This window comes from Archocentrus centrarchus, chromosome 20 (assembly GCF_007364275.1).
Source record: "Archocentrus centrarchus isolate MPI-CPG fArcCen1 chromosome 20, fArcCen1, whole genome shotgun sequence".
In the NCBI taxonomy this organism is placed as follows: Eukaryota; Metazoa; Chordata; class Actinopteri; order Cichliformes; family Cichlidae; genus Archocentrus; species Archocentrus centrarchus.
The window spans coordinates 9,085,783-9,112,447 of NC_044365.1; the positions used below are offsets into that span (position 1 = coordinate 9,085,783).

Sequence of the window (26,665 nt, forward strand, 5' to 3'; positions counted from 1 at the left end):
CTTTTAGGATTAATAGATTATTACATTTCTGGGCACACACTTTTTTTTTTCTCCAAAGACTGCACTTTTTAGTATCTTTTTGGTACAACTTTATACTGGGAGTGGTTGCCTATTAAAAAAAAAATACAAAACAACAGATTTGTCCTTTAAATCGTTCTCGTCACCAACAGTATGTTTTATAAGAGCCTGGCATTTCCTTTGCCTGTTCTCGAAATAACAGTATGAGGACTAATGACAGCCTGTTATCAGTCTCCATATTAATGCTGGTTGTTGTGAACTAACCACTGGACTGCATACTTACATCTTAGAGCTTGAATCTTTCCACCCCACATGGTGTGCAGCATGAAATGATTTTCCATGTTAGGATTAGTGATATCTTATCCATGGTTGCACAAGTGACAGGCTGGCATCAGTGCACAGACAGGCTTTCAGTGTTGAAGAATTTAAGACTTTATTTATAACATGTCATTTTCTTTCTGGAACATAGAGCAGCAGACTGCTTTACTTTGGGAGACACTGCAATAAATACAGCTTGGGAATACAAGAAATGAAAAAACAATAACAAAGGAAGTTTAGCTATAAAATAGTGTCAGCTCAAGTTTAGCCATCAGCATGCCTATCAAAGAAAGAAAGACTGAATAAAACAAATGCCAATGGGAGGTACATGTTGGAGAATACACATGGGAATTCCTTTCACATGGAATACAAAGAGTGGAATGCAGAAACGTCAGCTGATACTACACTATTCATCAGCAGTGTAATCACTACATCAATGTTCCATCATTAAGACTTCTTTTACAAACGTGGGTATTAAAAAGACTGCTTTTAAGCACAGAAAATACCATCTGTTACTCCATCTCTGCATATCATTATTGTGTGCTACTATAACTTCTTACAACCTTTGGAGTTGAGATCAAAGAGTCTAGGTGAAGAAGGAAAGCACTCAAGGCAACATTTCATGTTCAAGAGAATAGAAAGACTAGTGCGGATAGCAAAAAACTTGCTCTGTTGTGTACTGATAAAATGCACTTGTTAATACTGCTCTGGAGGTGGAAAGCCTCACTAATAGTCAATGTTCTGATCATTGTAATGGGAGCTGTAATCGTTGTGGTAACCTCCATGGTATTCGTCCTCATGGAACTCAGCCTGATAGTCAGTGTCACTGATGTCGGAACCATTGGTGCCGGTGCCCTGGCTGCCATTGGTATGGATAACTGGCTCGGTTGGGGGGACACAATACTTTGGGTCGTAAACCTGTCGGCCCAGACCATATACACTCATACCCTTCTGAGATGCCACTTTGTTGGTACCCATCTGAAGGGAGATGGTAGAGTTATCCAGTGGCTGCAGGGCCACCTTCTGATCAAAGATGTCTCTTCGAGTACCAGGGGCTGGCATGCCCGCCTGCATGAAACAACAATGCAACATCATAAAGACACAATACATCTACTGACCTATTGAAAAACACTCTGTTCTAATTGAACTCTTGTAGAGTAATATATTTAAATCAGTTCAAACAGATAATGATCTAAAATAATTTGGGTGGACTGAATCTTAATGATTAATCTACAGCGCTGTGAAAAAAAAAAAAAAGGATTTCCTTGTTTTGTTTTGTTTTGTTTTTGCATATTTGTCACACTTAAATGGTTCAGATCAAACAAACATGTAAGTGTGGCAAAAAAAATAATGAGAAATTAGGACAGGGGCAAATACTTTTTCACAACACTATACATTCTTAGAAAAAAATTGTACAGTTTAAAATATTCACAGTGTAAATTATCACCAAAGCACCGGAAGCATTGCTAACTGGAACATTTTTTACTTTCATCTGTTCATTATGCAGCACTACAATACAGATGGAGGCAGTGAAATAGATGCCCCCCATTTAATTTTTACTCTGCAAAAAGGGCACATATGACCATGTGAGTAGAGCACCACTTTCCCCTCCTGAGTTGCCTGATGGTTTGCCAAAATCGCTTCAAAGCCATCCGAAAGTCTTTTCCAGTGGCCAAATTCCTCCCAAACCCGAGTATTTGCTCCCGCCACTGTCCGTGCCACGGAACGCAGTCTCTGGAGCTGCCTCCGGAGGCACACAGGCTAACCAAGCCCAATAGAACTCCTTCTTCAGCTTGATGGCTCCCTTCACCATCTGGTTTGGGGATTACCACCATGACAGGCACCAACCCCCTTGCAGCCACATCTCTGAGCAGCAGCCTCAACAATGGAGGTGCGGAACATGGTCCATTCGAACTCAATGTCCTCAGCCTCTCTCGGAATGCTGTTGAAGTTCTCCCAGAGGTGAGAGTTGAAAATCTCACAGGCTGGGGCCTCTGCCAGGCGTTCCCAGCGCACCTTCATGATACGTTTAGGTGCATTGGGTCTATCCAGCATTCTTCCCCGCAGCCTAATCCAACCTACCACCAGGTGGTGACCAGTTGACAGCTCAACTCCTCTCTTCACCTGAGTTTCCAGAACATAGATGATGATACAATGATGATCTGATGAAAACTCCAATGTATAGGCAGCAAGCCGAGGGGGTAGACCGAATACCCACCCCAGCCTCAGCACATGGCCTGGGCTCTGGAAAAGTCTCCTGGAGAGGGGCTGGTTCCAGAGCCCAGGCCATGCACTGAGGCGAGCCCGACTATATCTAGCCAGTATCTCTCAACCTCACGCACTAGCTCAGGCTCCTTCCCCACCAGGCCATGTTTAGCATGTTCTGCTAAAATGTAACATGGCTGAGGTTTATTTCAAGAAGTGTAAAAACAATATAAAATTGTGGTTTAAGTTACTAAAAGCATATGCTTCTAGAGTTAAATGGATATTATGATTTTGTGAATCCACAAAGTTATAAAACTTTGTGGGTACAGATACAACAATGTGATTATTGTGTATTGTGTTCTGGTTAAAGTATCTGATGCCAAAAAAAAGCTAGTCAGTAGTAATGGCAGACTTTACACCAAGTGTATTCCGACAATAAAATGTATTTATTTCCACAGCTTCTGGAAAAAATAAATATGTTACACAGGATAGGACTTGGCCCATCATTTTCGTCTCTGCAATAATTATATGCATTAAAATCAAGGTTGCAAAATTAAGGTTGTTAATGTCTACATTTTGATATTCATCACTTAGATTTTTGCCTTCAGTCTATAGCATTTTATGCTCAGAGCTTTGAAAATCTCTTCCCCAGAACAATATTCCAGTTAGGCAATGTTCACACCGACTTTAGCTCTATATCAAGCCAGCCATCTGATTCCTTTGAATTAGGCCTTTCGGGTGAAATCAGCCAACACATAGGGCTCCAGCAAAAAGGTCAACCGGAACTAAATTCAACACAAGTCTCAGTTATTGCCAATCACCATAAACAAAAAATTTCATTGCAATTGCCTCACAGGCCGGAAATTGTTTGGACAAACTGTGTCAAATTCTTTCTGAATAGAGAAACGGTTCTTGAATTCCTATATGTTCAATGTTGTGAAAAGCACAAATATTCAGCATTTCCCACAGATGTGTATTCAGCTTGTGGCATGTCAGCTTGAGAGGTGGCACATACCAAGTAATTTGTGAAAAATACATGACTGAATATTATAACTGCTTCTCCAATTAATTTCTCGCTCCAGATTCCGAATGATGCTATGACGTGGCATAATCTCTCTTCCACTCTGAAGCCCTGGCCAGCTTGATGTAATCAGGGTAATTGTCAGATACAGTTTATACAGTGGCCCTGTAGCTCAAAGCATATCTCTAGAGCAGAACAAAAGGACTATTATCATTAGCTGCAGTTCACGTGTACAGAGTTGGAGTATGTCAGACAGTGACACAAGAGACTCAACCAGCTGAATAATATTGACAACACCCACCACAGCAGTAGTTACCCACAAATCTGCAAGGTTCGCCACTGTGCCAGAGAGAATTTTGACCACAGCAATTTATGCAACCCCACCAGGAACACATAGCATTTAAGATTTCCCATTTCACAACTCCTGCAGACGTACTATGATCAGTTTCGCTACCAGTTACAAAAGTTCAATCACATTGCTGACAAAAAGTGCTATTTCCACAGGTTTCATCAATTTCTCATTGAGTATAAACAGGCAATGAAGTGTCAAACTGTGGAATTCAAAAAGGTAAGGTGCTAATAAAGTCAGTTTTTAACGGTAGAAAGTACTTTTTTTTTTAAGATGTTTTCTTCACTGAATCAGTGCCTTTGTTTCGTACTTACAATCCCTGTATGCATATTTGGACTCGATTTTAGACCGTGGATCTGGTGTCAGCCACCAATTTAGACATTGGTGGCTGCTGCAAGATGGCGCTGTGAACATTCAGGGAAATATGACTGAGATTGCTGAGAGTTTGCATCACTTTATCACTATCACTGAATTAAGTGTTATGCTTCCAAAAACAATTCCATCAATATCTGAGTACATACAAACATTTTATAAATCAGGTATTAATGTATACGGGTGCTACCCAACATTCATGGAAACCCAAATTTCACTACAATCCCTATATAAAGTCGAAAGTGACCCACATTAGAATTTCCCTAACTCAGTCAGTCTTCGGAAGCTTTCAGTAATTCAAAGGCTTAGTGCTTCTGGATATCAAATAATCGCTTTTTCACCAGGTGAAGTCAGGACTGAATTGTGTCCACAAGGTTTGTTGAATATGTTAGTCATGAGATAAGTTGTTGATCCTGGTCTGATCTGATCTGATTTAGGGATTTTCTAAAACTAAAAAGAAAGAGCACAATTAAAGCAGCGCTGGGTTTCACCTGGCTAGCTCCTTTGTTGGTTCCCATCTGTAGACTGATGGTGGTCTGGTCATAGGGTTTGTCAGTCTGAGTCTTTGGATCATACAGATGTCTTCTGGTTCCATAAGCAGTCATTCCAGCCTGACTTGCACACTTGTTTGTTCCCATCTCAGAAAGAAAAGCCAAAGACACAAGCTTAACACATACACTCACCTATCAGTTGATCCTATTTCAAAGTATTAATTTTAAATGACAGCTAAACTTATATCAGTTTCAGTAGCAATCTCAGTTCCTGTGTCATCTTTAAAAAAAAGAGAGACAGAGAGACATATACACACTTATTCATCAGTCAATATTTACCTGCAGTCCAATGACACACTGTCCAGCCTTGATCTTCTCATCATCAAAATGTCGAGCTTGTTTGTCTGCATATTTCACCCCAATATCAATCTTTGTGTCTATGCCCTTAGTTTTTGCCTGTCAGAGAGGACATGCTAGTCAAGAGACTGGATTTGTGTTCTATAACAGAAAAAAATGAGTTCCTCAGTAGACAATGACCCTCTGTACTGTGTATTCACTCACCATGCTAGCCAGTGCGAGTAGTGTGGTCTGGACTTGTGTCATGTTTCCATTTTCAAACAGGTCGTTGGCCTCAAAGATGTCATTGGGCTTTAGGCCATATGCTAGAATAGCTTTGATGAAATTTCCAAGGTTTTCCAGCTACAGAGAGTATTAGAAAAAAATGGAGTGATAGGAACTAGGATAGAGCACAAATAAAATTGCTTGATTATGAATGAGTCTGCTTCTCCTCAGAATGTGCTTTGACTGTGTTGGTTGTATTTTTAGGGGCCCCCATATTCCTTTTGGCCGAAAATTCAAACTCAATTAAAACCAAAGTTTCAAAAAAAAAAAAAAAAAAAAAAAAAATCACTGGGATGAACAGGTTCCGGTGCAAGCTGTTTCTTAGACATATTGGTTACACAAAACACAGACAAAAACCAAAACAGACAGTAACAGCACTAAGAGTAGGATACACACACACAGACAGACAGAGAGAGGGAGAGAGAAGAGAGAAGCAAAGAGACAGAGAACATACTAACATAATTGGTGATAATATGTGACAGTAAAAAAAAAAAAAAAAAAAAAAAAAAAAAAAATCAATATCAAAGTAATAACAACTGAATAATCTCTTTATGATGCTCACTTTAGAGTTGCTTTCTTTAAAAGACTTTTTGTGATTGGCAGATGCTGTGAAAGTCCTGCAATGTTTCTGGGTTAGAAAAGATATTACCTTGTGCCAGTTAAGCTGTGAAAGGTTGATTTTCTTTACTGAACCAGGCTGCAGCTTATTAATCAGCCTGTGAGAAAGAGAAAAACACAACATTAACTTTATACTCATTGCTACAATATATAACGGGTGTCCCCTGCAGCACTTACATTCAGTTCCTGTTTTACCTTCACCATAACTCTTAACCTATCATTAAATCAAGTATACACAGTAAAATTCAATTTCAATTTTATATTACATAAATTAAAAAAAAAAATTACATTACACAGTTAATGTTACCTAAAATTTGCTTTTTCTCTCCATTAGAAAAATCAAGACCTAATAATGTGGCCCCACAATATCAGTAATACAAGTATAAACAGAACTTACTCGCAGAGGATGACTCCATCTTTCAAGCCTTTCTGGAAGTTCTCTCCAATAGACATTCCTGTTACCTCTTCAATCCAGAAGCGGAGCTCCTCCTCTTTCTGTGGGTCATATTTTTGAGCAATCTGGAGAGACAAAAAAAAATAGAATCAAATGTTGTGATGGCAAAACTAAATCTGATATCACCATGTCAGCTATACCACTAACATATTTGTGAAACCAGCTGTTAGACCTGGATGCTCCAAGGATTCTTAAGAGATACAGCTAAATTTCACCAGCCAGTCACTACTGAGTCCATGATAGGACTCAGACCTCTAGTTGTTTGTATGCTCTTGTGTTGTAAGTCATGTTTTGGTATATGAAAGTAAATACACCTGTCATTACCAGTACCCAAGACCCAAAAGAACATGCTAAACCTTTACAATGTAAACATGTCAGGGTAAGGATAAGGTCAGGATAAGCTTTTATCCTTTCAAAGTGTAAATGACCAAACATGTTTTATCTAATCAGAACCTTTTGGACTTTATACCCACACAACATACATTTTTAAAGATTTTTTTTTTTAAAGTAACAGTAGAAGTATTTCACCAACAAAGGTGTTGTAAGGTTAGTGGTACTTTGCAATAACTGATTTTGGGCCACTTGCAACAGTAACAGATTGTGAACATAAGACTGAAATTACATGATAGTGTAAACAAAAGGTTACTTATTTCCACATGTTAGACAGCAGTGTTATCATCTGGAGTTATGTCTGTCCTCCTGACACAGGTCCACTATAAATTGTCTTTGAGTTCTGCCTCCTGAGAAAAATATAAGCCACTTTAGCTGCTAAATATTCCACTGTGCTTCCCAGCTCATCTCTAACTTTGTCTGTCTACACCTGTGCATGTGGTGAACAGATGCTTTTTAGAGCTCTTTCTCAGTAGTTTCATTACCACGAGAGACACAATGTTTTCATGGGATAATTCCTTTATAATAAAAATACTCTTAATAGATTCTTGGTTGGTAACTGTCTTAAGTCATCACCAATTAAACAACAATATCTTTGGACAAGGTGCAAGGGTCTTTCTATGCTGTACTTCAAATGGTGGGGTTGTCACATTGCACTCAAAGTTTTTCTGTGTTTTTTTTTTTTTTTTTTACCATTTTCTTTCAAGCTCTCCATTAATCCCATCAAGACTACAGGACACTGAAAAAAGCAGTTCCTAGAAAGAGGTCAGGGAAGCAATGAAATGCAGCCAGCAAGGGATTTTCAATGTGGATTCAGAACAGGTACAAGCATGGTATACAAACTACTGCTGATTGTTTCAAGATGCTAAATAATCATTCAGTCACCGGTGACCATTATGATGTAGTAGACAGATATGGTTTTAAAGTGGTTCTATGTGAAAGATCACAAAATCTCCAGAATCAACAGTTTTTGGAAGAAGGGACACACTCCTGCTGATCACTATGTCAAAATGACAGTGATTCATGGTAAACACATTCTATGATTTGATCCATTTTCTCTTAGCGGTCATGTTATGAACAAACTCCTGCAAACAGAAAAAGCAGCTCACATGGAGCTCTACAACAGCAACAAGCTGAAAGCTTCTCAGACACATTGGTCACTCTAAAACAATTCAGTAAATCTTAGTGTTCAGTAAGTCTCCTCCGATTAACTTTCAACAGTGTGAACAAAGTCTTTGTGGTGACTGACAGTAATTAATTATGCCACAGATACTGCTCATCCACAGCAAGACAAAGACTCTGTTGTAGCCTCTAGTCAGAAGTACCAAGAAAAACATTAATTTGCTCTCTCTCTCAGTTCATTCAAAGTGTGCTTTTATATCCAAAATTTACAGTAAGAATATTCAACATCAAAACAGTTTCACAGCTTTCATGAAATCTGAACATATAAATACAAACACAAAAAAAACAGAAGATACAATGCTTTAATATCCGGTAATCTTGGAACCTTAGTCCTATTAGGAAAAGCTCATGTCCTGAATGACTCATTCAATCTAATACTATAAGCCAGGTAATGCTGGGGGAGATTTTAATTGCAGTACTGATGAGGTATGGCTGATAACCTAATCTAAACAATAATAATAATACAAAAACCTCAAAGAGAGTGATGTTTCGGGCTGCAGTTGCCCTTCCTCAGACTGAGGAACGTCACTGTCTTTGAGGTTTTTGTATCATATGCTACTTTTTGGGAGCTTTGCTGGTGTGCAGATCCTTTTTCCTCCTTATCTGCGGCACCCAGCCTTCAGTTTTCTGGATTGTGTGTGTCTGTCTCATTGCTCAGACTGTTCAACCACATCCTTACAAAGACAGTTTTTCTGATTCCATGGACAACAAGATTGTGGACTCTGTTTTCAAGCCAGCTTCTGAAAATGACGTTAATAACTGCGCCTTCACGTATGAAAAAAACAAACACTACTAGTTCAAATTTCAGACCAGCAAGTTATATTGCCACTCCAGGTCATGACTCTAACCCTGACTTTTCTGTTTCTTTGGCGTTTGCATCTGACAGTCCTAAGACTGTTAAGACCTGGGTTTCAGAATGTAAATGCTTGTGTTCCATTGTCTGCCAGTTCTGGTTCAGTTAATCACTTTCCTGTAAAAGTCGCAGCAGCTTAAAATGCCTCAGATGAGCTGAGAAGGGACATAAATTCACAGTAGCTGTTTTGTGTAATCTATGTTTAATGTGTCCCTGTGAAGAGTCCAAGAAGGCTGTCGCTTCCAGGCTCCAAAGACTTGTTTCCAGCCTACCCTGGCTGATGGACTCATTACATGGACTAGTAAAAAACTTCTTATTGAACACTTTGCACCTTTGCTCCCCCCGTTGTTGCTCCCTTAAAGACTGTGGCTACGGCATTAGCCCCTCCAGAGACTGTGTGTTTTTCACACCTGGGGTTGACCCCCTGCTCCTGTCAAGGATTCCTCTGTGTCTCTGCACTCTGCAACCACGACTGTTCCTCGGTGAGGGCGACTCCTGGACATTGGTTTCAGGAGTCAGCAATCAGCATTCATGAACAACCTGTAGCGTCTCAGTCTGCACCGCAGCCTTCAGCGTCACAGCCTGCAGCTCTTCTTCAGTCACCAGAGCCTGAGCCGGAGGGTCCCGCTCAGTCCGAGCATCCAGAGCCACGTCCAGAGGGTCCTACTCCGTCTGAGAGAAGTGTCCTGAGCCAGAGGGTCTAGCTCAATCCAAGCATTCTGAGGTTCTGTCTCAGTCTGAGCATCCCATGCCAGAAGGTCCGGCTCAGTCCCAGCATCCCGAGCCAGAGGGTTTCCCTCTGTCCGAACGTCCCAAGGGTCCGGATGGGTTATGCTCTACCAGAGTATTCTTAGCCTGAGCCAGAGTCCAGGAGTCCTAGGTCACCTGCATGAGAGGTGTTCGGTCACCTCCTTGCTCCGCCATCTGCTAAGCCTCCTGGGAGTTGCCGCCGCTTGGAACATGGCCGGCCTCCTTTCTCACCTCGTTGACACTGTTGGCACTGCGGTCAGCCCCCTGATCCGTTTCACCTCCATGGTGGCCCCCGACCCTTAGGTCTGGTCCCTTGGCCTGAGCAACCTCCTGAACTGTCTGGACTTTGCCGTTTAGCCCCTTGGCCCCAGTGGCCTCCTGAACTGTTTTGGATGAGCAGTGTTGATCAATGTTCATGTGACATTTGTCCCTTCAATTTTAATAGTACCATTTCATACACATTATTTCCACTGCATACATTTACATACACCCAATACATCACACCAAACACTTCAAGTGGGAGAAGGGATGCTGTTTCCAGCATCCTGCCTGGGGTGGGGGCTGGCTAGTAGTTCAGGGCTGGATCAGCTGCTTCCCCAGTGTGCCTCTAGCTCTGTGGGGGTACTCATTCACCCAGACTTTGTGGGGGGTTGATGAGGAATGGGTGTGTGTAAGGGAGTACGTGACTGGGCTATATGTGTGTTTGTGTGTGTGAGTGTGTGGTCTGTGTGTATTGACGTGTGTGTATGTGCACAGCTGGGCCTGGGTCTGGGGCTTGCTGAGTCTTGGCTGCTGTGGGACATGGTTGTGAAGGGTGGGAGTTACCGCTCCTGGCTGATCACTGCTGCCTCCCCTGGGATGTGGGTGCCTGTTGGTTCTGGGGTGCATGACCAGATGACTTAGCCTGGCTGTTGGGCCAGCCTTTGGCGGGGAGGGCTGCTCATTGCCTCTGGCTCTCTGAGCCTCTTGCCCTTTGGCCTTGGGAGCACCATCTGGGGCCTCCCTCCTTCCTCCTCTGGGGTATGCATACAGATGCCATAAAGATTTGGTCTTTTGGCAGGCATGTGGCACAGTCAGGTCTTCTGAGCTTCTGGTGGGCTGTGGATGGTCTGGGTCCCCGGGGTCTTTCTCTGTCTGCCTATGGATTCCGGGAGGCGTTGTTGCACCTTCTTGCCCTCATTATTCAGTATGTTTCATGACAGAGACACACACACACACACACACACACACACACACACACACACACACACACACACACACACACACACACACACACACACACACACACACACAACAACATAATACAGCAGGATTGTGAGTGGGTGCATGTGTATGGGAGGAAAAAAAAAAATTTTATATAAATATATATATATATATATACACACTGTGTGCTGAGCCCCCTAGGGCCCCCTATGACTTAGCCCCCTAGGGCTCAGCACACAGCCCTAGGGGGACCATGTGCTGAGGATGATGGGAGAGGAGGAGACATCATGGATCCTCACAGATTGTGGCAAAGTACAGCACAAAGTCCTCATCTCACGGGAAACACACTGCCTCAGCTGCAGAAGGTCCAGGGACGGGATCAGTGGTCTGCTAGCATTACCTTTTAGCCTAGCTAGCAGGCTGCCCTGCTTGCCCCGCTTCTGCTTCCGGCACACCGCTTCCTCTTGCCACTCCAATTGGCCACGCCAGTCCAATGTCCTCACAAGTTGCAATTTACCTAGCATAGCTTTGAGTTGTTGTGGCAAACCTTTCCTTATTGTGATGAAGCATAGAAACAGACTTTAGACATGGTCCAAAAAGTAGTGGATATAAAAAAAAAAGTTCAGATGAGGTTTGTTTCCAAAAAGTCTATTTGCTAGAGGACATGATTGTACACTGGACATTTCCTGGCATTTTGCCCACTGCATGTAGGCATTTCCTGTTAAGTGGGGAAAATGTTGCTCTTTAGGCAGCTGCAGTGAAAGCCCCCCAAATATTAGAATAACTCCAATCATTGCACTTCCTGTGAAAGCATTTGGATTTGTAAAAACAAACTGTTCTCCACAGTAAAATATCTAAAAGTTGTTTGTTACTGACAAAAAATTAAGGCCTATTATAGTCTAGTTTCATGACTGTTTCTGGATAACATTTTATTGAAAACAAGTACATGCTAATAAGTGACAATTTCCTGAATATCAATTTATTTGTATTTTTAAAATAATTTATTTTTTAAATATGACATAATTGAGTAAAACACATAAAACTGTTTCTCATTTATGCAATGTGGTTTATACAAGTTCTATGGTGAATGTCATTTATTGTAAGGAACACTACAGCCTGCAATATGCAATACACAAGCCTGTAACATAATTTATCCTTGTGTCTGCAGCAATATTATATGCATCATATATATATATATATATATATATATATATATATATATATATATATATATATATATATATATATATATATATATATATATATATAAAAATAAATTACTAAATTACTAAATGCCCTGTATGTTATTGCTTTACATAACATACTGACATAAAGAAAAATGATTATAGTCAAGTGATCTCTCACTCTATCTCTATGGATAACTGCTCAAAAAAATGAAAGGAGCACTTTTTAATCAGAGTTCAACATCAAGTCAGTTAAACTTCTGGGATACTCATCTGGTCAGTTAAGTATCAGAGGGGGCTTTTAATCAGTTTCAGCTGCATTAGTGTCAATGAAATTAACAACAGGTGCCCTAGAGGGGCAACAATGAGACAACCCCCAAAACAGGAAGGGTTCTACAAGTGGAGGCCACTGGCATTTTTTCCCCTCATCATCTTTTCTGACTGTTTGTTCATTCGTTTTGCATTTGGATAAGGTCAGTGTCACTATTGGTAGTATGAGGCCATACCTGGACCCTACAGAGGTTACATAGGTAGTTCAACTCCTCCAGGATGGCACATCAAGCTATTGCCCAGTAGCTTGCTGTGTCTCCCAGCACAGTCTCAGTAGCATAGAGAAGATTCCAGGAGACAGACAGTTACTCTAGCAGAGCTGGACAGGGGTGTAGAAGGTCCTTAACCCAGTGATGTGGACGCTGCACTGGTCTGTCACAGTAAAGATGGAGCTGAGTGTGACAGTAAAGCTGTCAATTTACCAGTCAATCTGTGTCCCTACCCTCACCTATGGTCATGAGCTTTAAGTAGTGAAATCGCGAATAAAAGTGGCAGAAATGAGCTTCCTTCAAACAACGGCTGGCCTCTCCCTTAGAGATAGGGTGAGGAGTGCAGCCATTCGAGACAGGTTCAAAGTAGAGCTGCTGCTCTTCCACATCCAAAGAACCCAGCTGAGGTGGTTTGGGATGCCTTCTGGATGCCTCTTGGGTGAGGTGTTCTGGGCATGTTCCCAGTAGGACATGCCTTGGGGTCCCACTGGACAAGCTGAAGGAGGTGGCTGGGGAGAGCGAGGTCTGGGCTTCTCTGCTTAGGCTGTTGCCCTCACAACCCGGCCCCGGATAAGCAGAAGAAAATGGATGGATGTTTGTTAACAAAATTGCAGCTTTTTATATTTTAAAGATTTTTGAGTGGCCTAGTCCAAACTTAAACCCTACTGGCATGCTTTGGCCTGACCTTAAACAATCTGTTCATGCTTGATAAACCTGCCAATGTGGCTGAATTAAAACAATTCTGCAAAGACAAGTGGACCAAAATTCCTCCATACAGACATGAAAAGCTCAATGCCAGTTATCAAAAACACTTGACTACATTTCTTGTATCCAAAAACTTTTTCACATAGAGGCTGGATAGCTTTTTTTTATTTGATGATCTGTCAGAATTTCTGTGACAAATATGTTCCATATAAAAGTGTGACAATATGCAAAAAATCAAGGGGGGAGAAAATACTTTTTAACAGCAATTGAAATAAATATATATGCTCCAAATAATATAATTACTGAGATCATATTTTGATTATCATAAAAAGTGTATATATATATATATATATATATATATATATATATATATATATATATATATATATATATATATATATATATATATATACACACAAAATTATTCTCAGGGAAAATAACAGTGTTACACAGGTAAATGCAGTTTTGCTATGTGATTTGACAGGAAATGTGCATCCCTGTACATAAAGTGATCCATACACCTCCATTTTGGAGGTGAAAAATAGAAAATAGCAACACACAAGTTAAAGTAGTCCAATCCTTATTATTCAGTGTATCCTGTTTCATCAATCAACTATGAATTATTGTTGTAAGATAAAAGACACAAGAATATGTAGTTTGATTAAACCTTGCTGCACACATAAAAAATACAGCCATAAGAAATATTATTCTGCAGTCTCGGTTTTAATAAAAGTTACAGTTAATGAATATTTGTAGAGTTCAACTACAAACTAAGAAGTATTTTTGTGTGTGCACACTTCTGCATTAAACTTTGTTTTTTTTTAAACCCAAATGCTCAAAGTAATTAAATACATCAAATGTGTTTACTTTAACTGTTTTCTTTTTCAAAAAGTTAATGTTGTTGATTATCTTATTTGATGATGACACTTAACACTTAAAAGCACAATTTCAGAATAGTTCTCTCTGTTGTGTCCACTTGTCCATCAACATTAGAACTTTCAGAGCATCCATGGCTTTTATTCTTGGGTTTTTTTCGGGGGGGGTGGTGGTGGGCATGTTAACAGTATGGTTGAGTATGATGGTCGAGTTGAGGCCTGACCAATTGTGCACATTTTCAATATAAATTATTTCTAGAGACTGTTTGTGTACAATGTTTTAGTAATTTGGTTATTTTTACAGATTTTAAAAAATCTACTCACAGTTCTGTAAATACCACCACAGTCTTCTGTTGTTTCACCCAAAGGAGCCACAATAGCACTGGTCAATGTTCGATATTTCCCTAGTTGTGGGTTTTCCCTCACATGATTCCCTATGCTGTCTCATAACAAGAGCTGCACTGCATGACCAAGAAAAGGGTGTTATCTTCCTGAAGCTAAACAATAGCTTCAGGAAGAGAATCTTTCCTGTGAGCCTAAAATTGAAAGTGTCACACTGACAGTACAGACGGGGTAATTATAGGTCACCACTCACAACAATACAGATCAACTCTGCTGTAGGCACGTTACCTAGAACTGCTATGCTTTCCCATAAGACAGTACTTATTAGACATTCACAGATGGGGTATGTAAATCTAGACATTGCACAACCCTATGGGCCAAATTCTACTTGAACAGAAGTAAAGTAGAACTGTAATTAGGCAGTCACACACTGGAATCATCTGCCAGAGGAGACAGTCGCTAAAAGGGTCATCTTCATACACTCAAAAATGAGAAAACTGGGAATTCATTTGATGGATTACCTTAACAGCTCTGTTTCTAATATGCAAAGATTAAGATCAGTATAGTGCATTTTGTCTTTTTCTGATCCAGAAAGAGTTTTTGATTGTGAGGGAAGAGGCAGCTGCTACGGCACAGCTAGCCAATAGAATTAAAAGTTCAAAAGCATGATATATGTCATTAGTGTTGATTACGCTTCACAAATTGCCAATTACCAAACTAGGTGCTATTACGAAGCACAGTTCTGACAATATTCCGCATTCCTTTTTTAGGAGAATCCAGTAGTACAAAGCCAAGTTTTATTTTATTTCCCATTTTTTCCATGCATCTTTCCCTCATCTTAGAAAGAAAAAAAAATATAGCAGTCATTGCATTTCCAAAGAATCTCACTGCACAGAAATTAACTGCAATTCAGAGTCCTATATTTGTCATTTTTAAGGTTCACGTAAAAACTACATTGTGTTCACAACATCCATCCATCCATTCGCTTCCGCTCATCTCATAGGGCGAGAGGCAGGGTACACCCTGAACAGGTCGCCAGCCTGTCGCAGGGCCAACAGAGAGACAAACAACCATTCACACTCACATTCATGCTCTCATTCACACCTTTGGGCAATTTAGTGTAGCAAATTAACCTAACCCCAGTAAGTGCATGTCTTTGGAATGTGGGAGGAAACCGGAGGAAACCCAATAGAGCAGGGATCCTCACATCCAGGCCTCGAGAGCTGGTGTCCTGCAGGTTTTACATGTGTCTCTGCTTCAACACACCTGAGTCAAATATAGAAGTCATTAGCAGGACTGGAGAACTTGACTGCATACTGAGGAGGTAATTCAGCCATTTGATTCAGGTGTGATTGATCAGGGACACATCTAAAACCTGCAGGACACCGGCCCTCGAGGCCTGGATGTGAGGATCCCTACAATAGAGCATACTTTAGCGGCAGCTAGGCGTCTCCAGTAAAGGCTTGGCAAAGCATCTCAAGAGAGGAAATGCAACATTTGGTGATGTCCATGGGTTCAAGATTTTAGGTAGTCATTGACTACAAACAGTTGTAAAACAATCCTTATATTTACATCCCCATTCAACACTGTGCATTTAGTTAACAAATGTGTCTGCATTTCAAAATGAGATTGGTCTGTTATTCGGTCAGTGGGAGACCAGCCTGTCATGAAGTAACAAAAACTCATCTTGATTATGAGTCACAAATGAGACATTAAAAAGCAAAATGACTGTTGAGCTGCTAGGAGAAGGCCCGTTTGACAAATCATTCATGAACTGTAATTTTACCAGCGGCAAGGGAACTGTCTGACAACCTGGTATATCTGGTATGCAAGTTCAACATAGCCACAATATCTTTGGTTAGCTGCCTTGACAAAACGTGAAACCCCAGTCAGAGATAATGGGCACCATGATGGTGGTTATCAACGTTCTTTGTTAACACAGGTTTCCTGTGCAAACTCAAATAAAATCAAAGCTTTGAATAAATCATTGAATAAAAAGAACATAAAAACACAACAGTAAAATGTACCGGTACCACTGCAAACAAAAGAAGAGAATAATGATGGAAGAAAATCATAATCTTGTGAATTCAGGTTTACCATAAGCACACCAAGTTGAAAAAAATATATACATTTAAAAGGTGCAGTGTGTTAAAAAAAAAAAAAATCACTGCTCAACATCAGATTTTTGTGATCTGAATTCTGTGCTGTTACCCCTCCCAAGTGCAAAAAGCTAGCTAGCATTACAGCTGGGGTTCATTCATCATTTTTAGTAAGATAGAGCTCATATATACAAAACATATTCTTTAAGAAGAGAATCTATATTGCATTTAGAATATTGTAAGGAAAAGAATCAGTGAAAATGGGTTCTTCCAGCTGATTCCAGCTGAAGTTATGTGGCCATCATAAAAGAGAGCCACCTTCATGAGACTGAAAACTCTTGGTTTTAAGCTCAAGATAGTTCACTAGCCTAATAATCTTGCTTTGCAGTAAAACCTTTAGCTCTTCACACACACAAACTAATTAATGTGCTTGTTTAATACAACAGCCAGACCCCCAACCACAGACAAATTGGACATACAGTGGGTGAAAACAAATAAAAGCTGCCAGGTGGGAGATTGATAAAAACTGAGAAGTCCTTCTTCCTACATTACCCCATTACAAAGCCTAAAAAATGTGACATAAATGAAGATTTTAGTTATGTAATCTATGAAAGTTATTAGGCTAAGATATCAGATCTCCCTTCTACAACAGTATCTGCTTTACAGAATCAGAATCAGGTTTATTTTGGCCAAGTATATTTACACACACAAGGAATTTGGTTCCGGTTGATGGTGTTTCTCTAGTATTATACAGTGTCCTATAATTTAACTTAAATGCTATACAATATAAAATACACAATATACAATAAGGTCTGGGAAGGGAAGGTGCAGTGTAATTTAAGAAATATACACTATCCAAAATCTAATAAATAATAAACTGAAATAAAGTGTAGTGTGCGTTGTAGTGTAACAACAAAGTTTGTAACATTTAGGCAATTGTGTAGAAATCAATGTTATTGATCAGCTGTTAATGAGTGTGATGGCATGAGGAAAGAAACTGTTAGAGTGTCTGGTGGTTTTTGTGTACAGTGATCTGTATCTCCTGCCTGAGGGAAGGAGCTGAAATAAAGTGTGTCCAGGGTGTGAGGAGTCTGTGATGGTTTTCTTTGCCCGTTTCCTGGTTCTAGAAGTGAACAAGTCCTGAAGATTGGGCAGAGGAGCACCAATGATTTTCTCAGCAGTTCTAATAGTTCTCTAATAGTTCTCTCTAATAGTTCAGGATAATGTATCTGACGTGTAATCTACATACAGTATGTCAATGATACTTCAAGTTTGACTTTCGGTATAGATCATTTTTTCTATTTAGAAAAACACATCAATGAATGCTTCCTTTTTAGAGAAGAAGTCAAAAACTGGCAGAACCTGATGAGTCAGTCGGCACAGAGTTCATGACTCTGGTGACAATGCAAACAGACACTCATGCTGCCAGACCAGTCAGACTTTAGATCAACAGAAGTTACAGTATGTGTGACGATGGCAAAAATATAAAGGTCACAGTGGATCTGAGCGGCCTGAAATGAGTGGAATGTGCCATGGTTTAAGGTTTCAACTTTATTTTGTCCACAGAGCAACTTCACCCTGTGAGCTGAATTTATACCCAGAGGGTTTACATTTGTGGATGGCACAACAGACCAGTTAGGAAAAAGTCTGAGATGCAAACTGTTAATAAAATTAGAGAAAACTCACTCATATCAATTTACTTCATGGCCTGATGATGCAATAGATTTATGCGTGTAATGTTTTGTCCGCACTGTGATATTAATTACTTATTTTACATCTCTAGAATCAGAGATCTATAAAACCATTTAAACCAAAATAGTTTAATTTGTGCAAATCTGAATTTCAACTCAACATGTCGCCTTTCCCCTTAAACAGAGCTTGAACCTTCTCTCATGGTTGTACACCTCAGCACAAGGCAGTGTTTTTTTAAGAGACCATGTCAGACACACTTGGACACAACCTAAAGGCATTATTGTCATGTTTATTTTCAGAATTGCCATATTTTGAAACTTAGCAGGATTTACATTGTAAGTCATTTGAGAGGATGAAGAAAAAAATATATTTGTAGAACTCAAAATTCTGAGCCTGCATACATTTTTTTCAAGGATGTGTTATTTGTTCGATTTTAAATCCAAATGTATTCATCTTAGGCTACTTAGAATCCAGTGGATTTTATTTCTAATTAAATCAGTTGCTGCATAATTGTATTCAGTAACTGAATGCATGTCACATTAATTGAACCTTCACTAAACATTAGAAAAAGAGTGATGTCTGACTTCTACATGAAACATATGGCATGTCTACTGGTTAGACTGGAAAATGCCAATGAAGCAGAGTGAGAAGTAGTGCGCCGAGGGCCTGCAGGACGGCGTCCCTATCAAGGCATTTGTAATGAAGAATCTCAGGAATGTGATGTACGCTGTTAAGAGAAGAGCATGGACTACTGATCACACCTTATGCAGTGGAGCTGAGATGGGGCCCTGCCTGCTTTCTTTTTGCTGGCATGCACACTCACAGAGGAGGCTAAACTGCAGTGAGCTGAGCTCTCATGTCTGCTGTGCAAGAACCAAAGTCATATACTTTACAGACAGATTTAGAAGGCAGATGGCTCAACTCCTGCACCGGCAACACTCGCAGAGCACACAGCAGTGTGACAGCATCCTAAAAAGTCCACTATCAATCTGAGCAACATGATGTACATTTACTTTTGGTCTTGGAGGTTAATTTAAAAGTTTTTTGAAATCTTCGACTGTATCACGTGATATTCATCAGCATGACACCAGATTAGCTTTTACTGCAGCATGAAGCCACTGTGAGTGCTCAGAGCAGGAAAACACTATATAAGCATCAGTCTATTTACTGGGAATGTCCCAGTATCCTCTGTTTGGCTCTAGCTTTTGAATGATATTGTGTATGTGAATGATATTTAGTATTTTTATGATTTTGCCTACATTATTTCAAAAGGTGAAATAAGGTTAAAAACATTACCTGCACTAACAGAGCAAACTGATGAGGACTGATTTGTGGCATAATTCAGTGGATGACTGCAAAAACTAAACTAAACTAATTTTGATTTATAACTTTGTAAAGTTCAGATCTGATGCAAAGAATAAGAAAAAACAACCATTTAAACTGACTAGACACTTTGGCAAGAGCAGTAGGGTCACACATTTAACTCACAAAAAGCACAACACAATGTATATCTTTATCCTACAATTAGTGAAAGATCCAGGACAAAAGGTTTGCACAAACAGAAAGATGGCTTTGACACTGTATTTTACTTTCTGTATTTAGATATCAAACAGCTTATTTATTAAAATGGAACTTCTGCTCCTGAAAGTTCAGAATAGTCATTTCCTGTGAAGATTTTCCACATACACCTGACACATGCCTGAGATTGAAATGGGATACGCACAAAGACGGCTAGCCCGCTGTGTCACATGCATCATTCTCCTGTCTCTGATCCAGCCTTTGTTTGTGGTTCAGATCAAACTTTGAAACATTAGCCAATGGTGCACTGAAGGCACAGATGAGCAGCAAAAGCCATCAGTTCACTGGGAAGCTTGTGCAGTTGCATGCTTGTCACAAGTGCATGCAAAGGAAGTCTGCTCTCCTCTCAGCATATATGAAAAAACATTAAAAAAATGTGCCCTCCATTCATGTTTGTATGGAATGAGCTGAAACTGCAAGGAAACTATAAAACCAGGCTCAAGGTAGCCACAATACAAAAATAAAAATATCTCACACAGTACATGGGCCATGAATGCATCCATATTGAATTTCCACTATACAGCTGCACTAATGTTTCCCCATTGGCAATTTTACATTGTGATGACAGAAAGCATTTAAAATATCTAGACATTTATAGGCTCTGGGAAAGTTTTCCAATATGAAGCATTCATGGCTTTAAAGCAGAAAGAGCATTTTTTTTAATGGCCTGTTGTTTTAGAGATGTTTGTTTTGTAATGTCAATAGACAAAAGCTTCATTGGAGCAGCAAGGAAATTTTGTGCAATAGCACAAGCTTGGATGAATAGGGTGGTAATAAGGCTGAGTGTACTCAACTCAAACTGCTCTGTTGGATATACCCAGGTAATAATTTACTACTATTCACAGAGTCAAAATTCCAGGGTTGAGTTCCACCTGGAAATGTTCTGGCAGCGCACAAGTTACCTTGTATTAGCTACAGCGTGGTATCAGGATTAGTCTTAAAAGATGAACAAACACTTGGTCTTCCTGCACGGCCAGAATCTGCATCTTCTCTGCTCACACTGTACAGGATAGTCAAAAATCTACCGTGTTCAGATCACACTGAAGTTAAATATACCAGGCTGCTTCACAGTTTGTGCAAAGTTTTTTCAAACAAGATGGCATAGCCACAGTGTTGACAAAAAAAGAACAAGAAAACAGCTGCATTATAGGCTGCAAATAGCATTATTTATTGTATTTATAAAAGTTTGCAGCATTTGTGGTCCCTAGTTGTTACAGTAAGTATTTCCAAGTGGACTCTTTCATGTTTACATTTTTTAAATAACAGCCCCCCCCATACACAGATTGAGAATCTCTTTCTGATATACATGCACATGCAGCTCCTGCAAAGATCACAGGCTTTTTAAAAGTCAATTTTAAGTACTGCCATTCACAAGTTTCCCCTCAAATATCCTGCTGTGAATGTTTCTATTTTCCAAATAATTGACAATTAAAAAAAACCAAACAAACAGTTATAATCAGCTGATTCTTCAGTGAGTCCAATTATACTTGTAGTGGGGTAGTCCTTGTTCTGCTCTCCTTGGTGAGCTTGGAACCAGTGAAGGATCACTGTACTTAGGTTTTAATTTCTAGTGTGAGGTATTTATCTGCTTCAAAACATTATGGAAATGTCATTTATGTAGATTGCAATTTGGCAATGCCTGGCCACACTGACAGGACAATGGACCTTCCATCACACACGGGCTCCTGAAGGGGGACTTGTTGCAGATAAAGTATGCTGCAGCACGCACACTTCTCATGCTTTCTGTTGCTATGATAGAACAGACTTGTTATAGCAAAGAGAATTCACAACATAATGGAAAGGCTTTTTGAGATTGCTTCATGACACTAAATGATATAACTCGCTACACCGTGTCTACACTTTCTAACTCTAGCTAGATACTATACTGACTGATATTCTGGCATGCTGTTTGCTTTACTTCACCCTGTTAGCAGAATGGTTAGCCCCCTATTTCAGCTATTTTTTATTGTTGACCGACAGGATGTATCTGTGGGAGTTCTGGATATTTCTTTGTCTTACTTTAAATACAGTGCTTTATGTTCACTTTGTGTATCTTTGTTTCAATGTGAAGAGCAAAAAAAGGTTATGTTCTATACATTTTTCCATTGCACAAAAAAATTGTGACTAACACTGAGAGTCATATTGAACAGTTAAAACTGTACACCAGGTCTGTGTAATATGTGTAATACATCCGAGGAGCAGACACATTCGCTTTCAGCTGCGAACTGACTAAACTGAAATTTCACACAAAATCAGAAGGCTGACCATCGTCTAACCAGATTTACAAAGACAAATCTCTCGGTCAACAAATTCACCAAAGAAAGATCCTAGTCTGAGTGCATGTGCAGGGAGAGCAACAGAAGTAAATTACAGTAAAATGCTGAATAGCTGACAACTCTGAGGACCTCTATTATCACTCCAGCCATGCTAGTTGCAGCAGTATACGAGGATACTATTTCAACACAATGCCATCCCCTTTGCTGTAAACCTGGTGTTTAGGCACAGCACATAAGTCCATTTGACTTGATTACAGTCTGTACTATGACTGTGGCATAAACAGCAATGTAGAGCCATTAGTCAAAGCTAACCAGCTGTGAGGTGCTACTGTCAAACCCGCCATCTCTCTCTACTGGAAAGGTACCATGATGAACCTTCAGGAGATTTTCTACCTGCATATTCAGTTGTTGACCCAAGCTCTAACTTAAGTTCTGAGGAGAAAAATGGTAAATGGAGTGGTTCTTATATAGCGCTTTTCTACTTTACTTTGAGCACTCAAAGCACTTTATACAACACATTCATACGAACACCTTTTCCACAGCTTTCTGTCTAACATCCACACACATTCGTACTCTGACGGCTGCATCGGAGAGCAGCTTGGGGTTCAGTGTCTCGGCATGCAGACTGGAGAAGCCGGAGATCAAACTTAGTAGGTGATCTGCTCTACCTTCTGAGCAACACTTTTAAGTTGGCATTATATTTGTCAGCTACAGGAGGAGTGATTGTTCTTATTAAAATATTTTCAAGTACACATCAAAGACATACACATAGTCGATGTCTTTGTATGTAAGTATCTGCACTGACATCATCACAGAGACTCAAGTTCACCCTCCAATAATGAAATCTGGGGACACTATTCTGAGGGTTCAGAAACTTCACTGAGTGGCAAAGTACATTATCCACCATAGACAGTATAATGATTATGGATGATTAATGATAAATACATGTAGCTTCCAAGCTGGAAAAATGAAGCCAGCGCAGAAGTGCCTTAAACCTGCATTCTATATGAAAGCCACCAGATGGTGATAGCTGTGGATGCAAAACAGATTATGAGTCCTATAGAAGTCTGAGGGTAAACAGCTTTCTGTCTTGATCTCTGTACAAACTTTTCTCCCGAGTTTATGGATTCTGTCACTGATTTGGAATCATCCTGAATCAAATTAGGTTTATTTTGTAAATCTTGGTCATACTATGTTTCAAACTGGAGAATTATCTGTGGTATGAAACAATATGTTCATTGTCTAATGGGTTGTCAATCATATTATTCATTAGCAAATGAGTGTGCAGTTTTACAGTCAGATCAGCCCCTCTTTATAACATCCGTTTTTGTGTTTGTTTGTTCTTCCCCACAAACTTGAGCAGCAAAGGCTTCAAAACAGAACTTCAGCCATTTATTGTGTCATCGTGGTAGCTACCACCACCTTTTATATTCTCTTTGTTTTTCACTTCAGGTCAATCATTTTTAAAAACCTGTCAATAATAACCAGGATGGAGAAGCCAACAGACTTTAGGCTGAGGGGATGTGAACCTCAGAGGGTATCATGAGTGTTTTGACAGTTCTTTTCAAATGAGCATCAAATATGCACTAATGGATACACAGAGAGAAGCATTCTGAGAAGAAGACAGAAGATATGTGAACTTCATGGAGAGGCTGTGTGTGTTCAGAGTGCGTTTGTGCGCTGCATCTGATGACGTAATTCTTCAGACATTTCCTACAACCTTTACAGACTGTGCAAAAACTGACAGAGTAAAGAAACTGAAATGCCAACGTTTGTCATTAAATACATAGATTATCTGGTTACATCACTGAATATATGCCACCAGCTTACTTCAGTGTAGTAAGACGACGGCTATCGGATTTTTAAAAAGCATTATGGAAGCAGGGGCATCAGAGTAACTGAATGAGTATTGTGTGGCAGGGACCTGGCTCCTCCCAACACAAACAATAAATCCGATTTCGGTTCTTGTTATTAAAGATCTTTACTATGCCAGCAACTTCACAGACATCTAATCTTCACATTAAGTTCAGCGAACTGCTTTAACTCCATGACTGTTTTTAAAAGGCGCTCCTGCGAGAGGCATGGAAAGAAAAAGCGTTTCCCATCACTGAGGGGGGAAAAGCAGCGTAAGCTTAAAGTCATTCACATTCCAGTCGGCTCTGGTGACAAAACTCTTAGTAACCACAGTAAGCTTCAGGCTTCAAGCGTGGTTCTTATTTGTTTTCTCTGCCTCTGTGGACTAAAAGTTAAAAGTTCATGCAGCAGAAGAGAGCTGGAAAGAAATTCGGGAAACTTCGGTGTTCAGGCAGACTCGACTACAAACATGAGGACTTTTTTTAAACAGCCTGATCTTCGCCTGTTTTTTATTTCTCTCTCTCTCTCTCAGTGAGATAAACACAGAGTGTCTTAAAAGTAGTTTTTAGAACACACTGACAGTAAAGCACTGATACAAAATAGATGGCTAAGTCTTTGTTATAAAACGACTGAAATGTGTACTTTCTTCCCTCTTAAGACAAAGGTAAAGACGGGACCAAAGCACTTACTTTGCTTCTCACTTCAGCAGACAGTCCGTAGGCTGGTCCTTTATTAAAATGTGTCATTTTGTCGCTTTAAAATCAAAGAATATTCTCAGCTGCAAAGTCCCGCAGAGTCTTGTTTAAAAATTGCGATAAACAGCAGCTACTTCGGCCCCGTTCAACACCCACAACAGGAGGTTAAGTATCCGTAAGGCTGCACAGAGCAGAGTACCGCGAACTCCACTGTCTCAGTTAACAGCCCCCCCCCCCCCCCTCCTCCAGCTACTAATATGGCAGTTTTTTTAGTTTCATGGGCGTTCAGACATTATTTGTAGTGTCATTATCATTTTTGTATATCAAAAACAAAACTCAGCCAAATTATTTATATATATACATATATATATATATATGTATATATTTTATTTATATATATATATATATATATATATATATATATATATATATATATATATATATATATATATATATATATATATTATTTATATGTATATATATATAAATAAATATATATAAATAAAACGCCGGAATTTTTCTCTGCAGACATTGTGAAGGCCAGATGCTCTGATAGAGTAAAATAAAATTCAGATTGTGTCCTAAGTAATATATTATCATTTGATATATCACTTTTCCTTTCAAATTTATACTATTTAATGATACATGTTCTTCTGTGTTGAGGATTGTTATGACACACCGCAATTGTGTGCAGCTCAATATAGATATGATCAGCGTGGAAACAATAAAATGTTAAATGAGAGCAACGAGTTTATCTCTGCACAATCTGCTTCTCTGAAGCCGTTTTTTAAATGAATACTACTACTCTTTTTCTTTTAAAATAGTTTTTTTTTCTATTATCTGGATCTTATGGTATTTTTACTAAATACGTAAGATCCAGATATTGCTAATTTAATTTCACAGGCAAAGGTGAGGTGCCCTTATTTTTTTTAAATGTGAATACAGTAATTTAGCTACTTTTTAGTAAATATTTTGTTTTCGACGCAAAACCAGCAAAATCTTCAGTCCGTCCTCTGCCCAGTGTGAATGAAGGCAAAAAAAAAAAAAAAGTGCAAATATCAGACCATGATACAAAGATTTCGACATAGATTCACACAGTACAGCCGTAATGTGTGTATACCGAGCCACCTACACATGTGTGAGGGACCCTCAAATCAAGAGGCAGAGCCCGGAGCAGGCCGGTAGGCAGCCAGTAACGATCCTTCTGCAGGTTCACCTACGGAGATCTCATTACGACTTTTACTTCCTTTAGTTACACAACAAAACAAGGCTAGATTCACCTTCCGCTGTTTTTACAAACTGATCACCATTAAAGAAACTCGGCTCCTCAGTACTGCCATTAAATGCTTGAAGTCACATGGTCCGACCTTGCATTCTGATTGGTTCTAGGAACATGGAGGCATTTACCGGCAATGGGAAGTGGCGTTTGGAGGATTTTAATAATCCAGACTAGTATTTAACGGGTTATGACGATTGATTGGCGTATAGTACTTGCGGCAGTACTATTTGGGGGCCGGATGGAAAGCTCCGGTGGGCCGGATGTGGCCCGTGGGCCGCCAGTTGATCAAGGGATTAATTTTTCGGCCTGCTATCAGGGTTCATTTCTGTCTTCTGTTTGTAGAAGTAACCTGCTTTACTGCGCAGTCACAGCTGCATCCCGAAATAATTTAGAACCCCTGCATTTTAAACCAACCAATGAGCAAAACTTTCTATCCATCCAAAACATAACTGTATGATTTTTATTAATCATGTTCAGGTCAGCATGTGCTTCTTGTGTGTCCATCGGTATATACTCCAGTTTCCTCCCACAGTCTAAAGGAGGGCTCTTCAACTCCAGGCCTCGAGGGCCAGTGTCCTGCAGGTTTTAGATGTGTCTCTACTTCAACACACCTGAGTCAAATATAGAAGTCATTAGCAGGACTCTGGAGAACTTGACTGCATACTGAGGAGGTAATTCAGCCATTTGATTCAGGTGTGTTGG

General features: G+C 39.7%; 1 protein-coding gene across 1 annotated transcript; it reads right to left on the reverse strand.

The window, feature by feature from the left end:
- Positions 1 to 437: 437 nt before the first annotated feature.
- Positions 438 to 24,889, reverse strand: cnn3a (calponin 3, acidic a). Its single transcript, XM_030756997.1, has 7 exons — positions 24,679 to 24,889; positions 6,411 to 6,532; positions 6,045 to 6,111; positions 5,336 to 5,473; positions 5,114 to 5,230; positions 4,775 to 4,921; positions 438 to 1,404 (listed from the first exon to the last, which is right to left on the reverse strand). The coding sequence occupies exons 1-7, from the start codon at positions 24,733 to 24,735 to the stop codon at positions 1,063 to 1,065; spliced, it is 990 nt and encodes a 329-aa protein (XP_030612857.1). The 5' UTR covers positions 24,736 to 24,889; the 3' UTR covers positions 438 to 1,062.
- Positions 24,890 to 26,665: the final 1,776 nt, after the last annotated feature.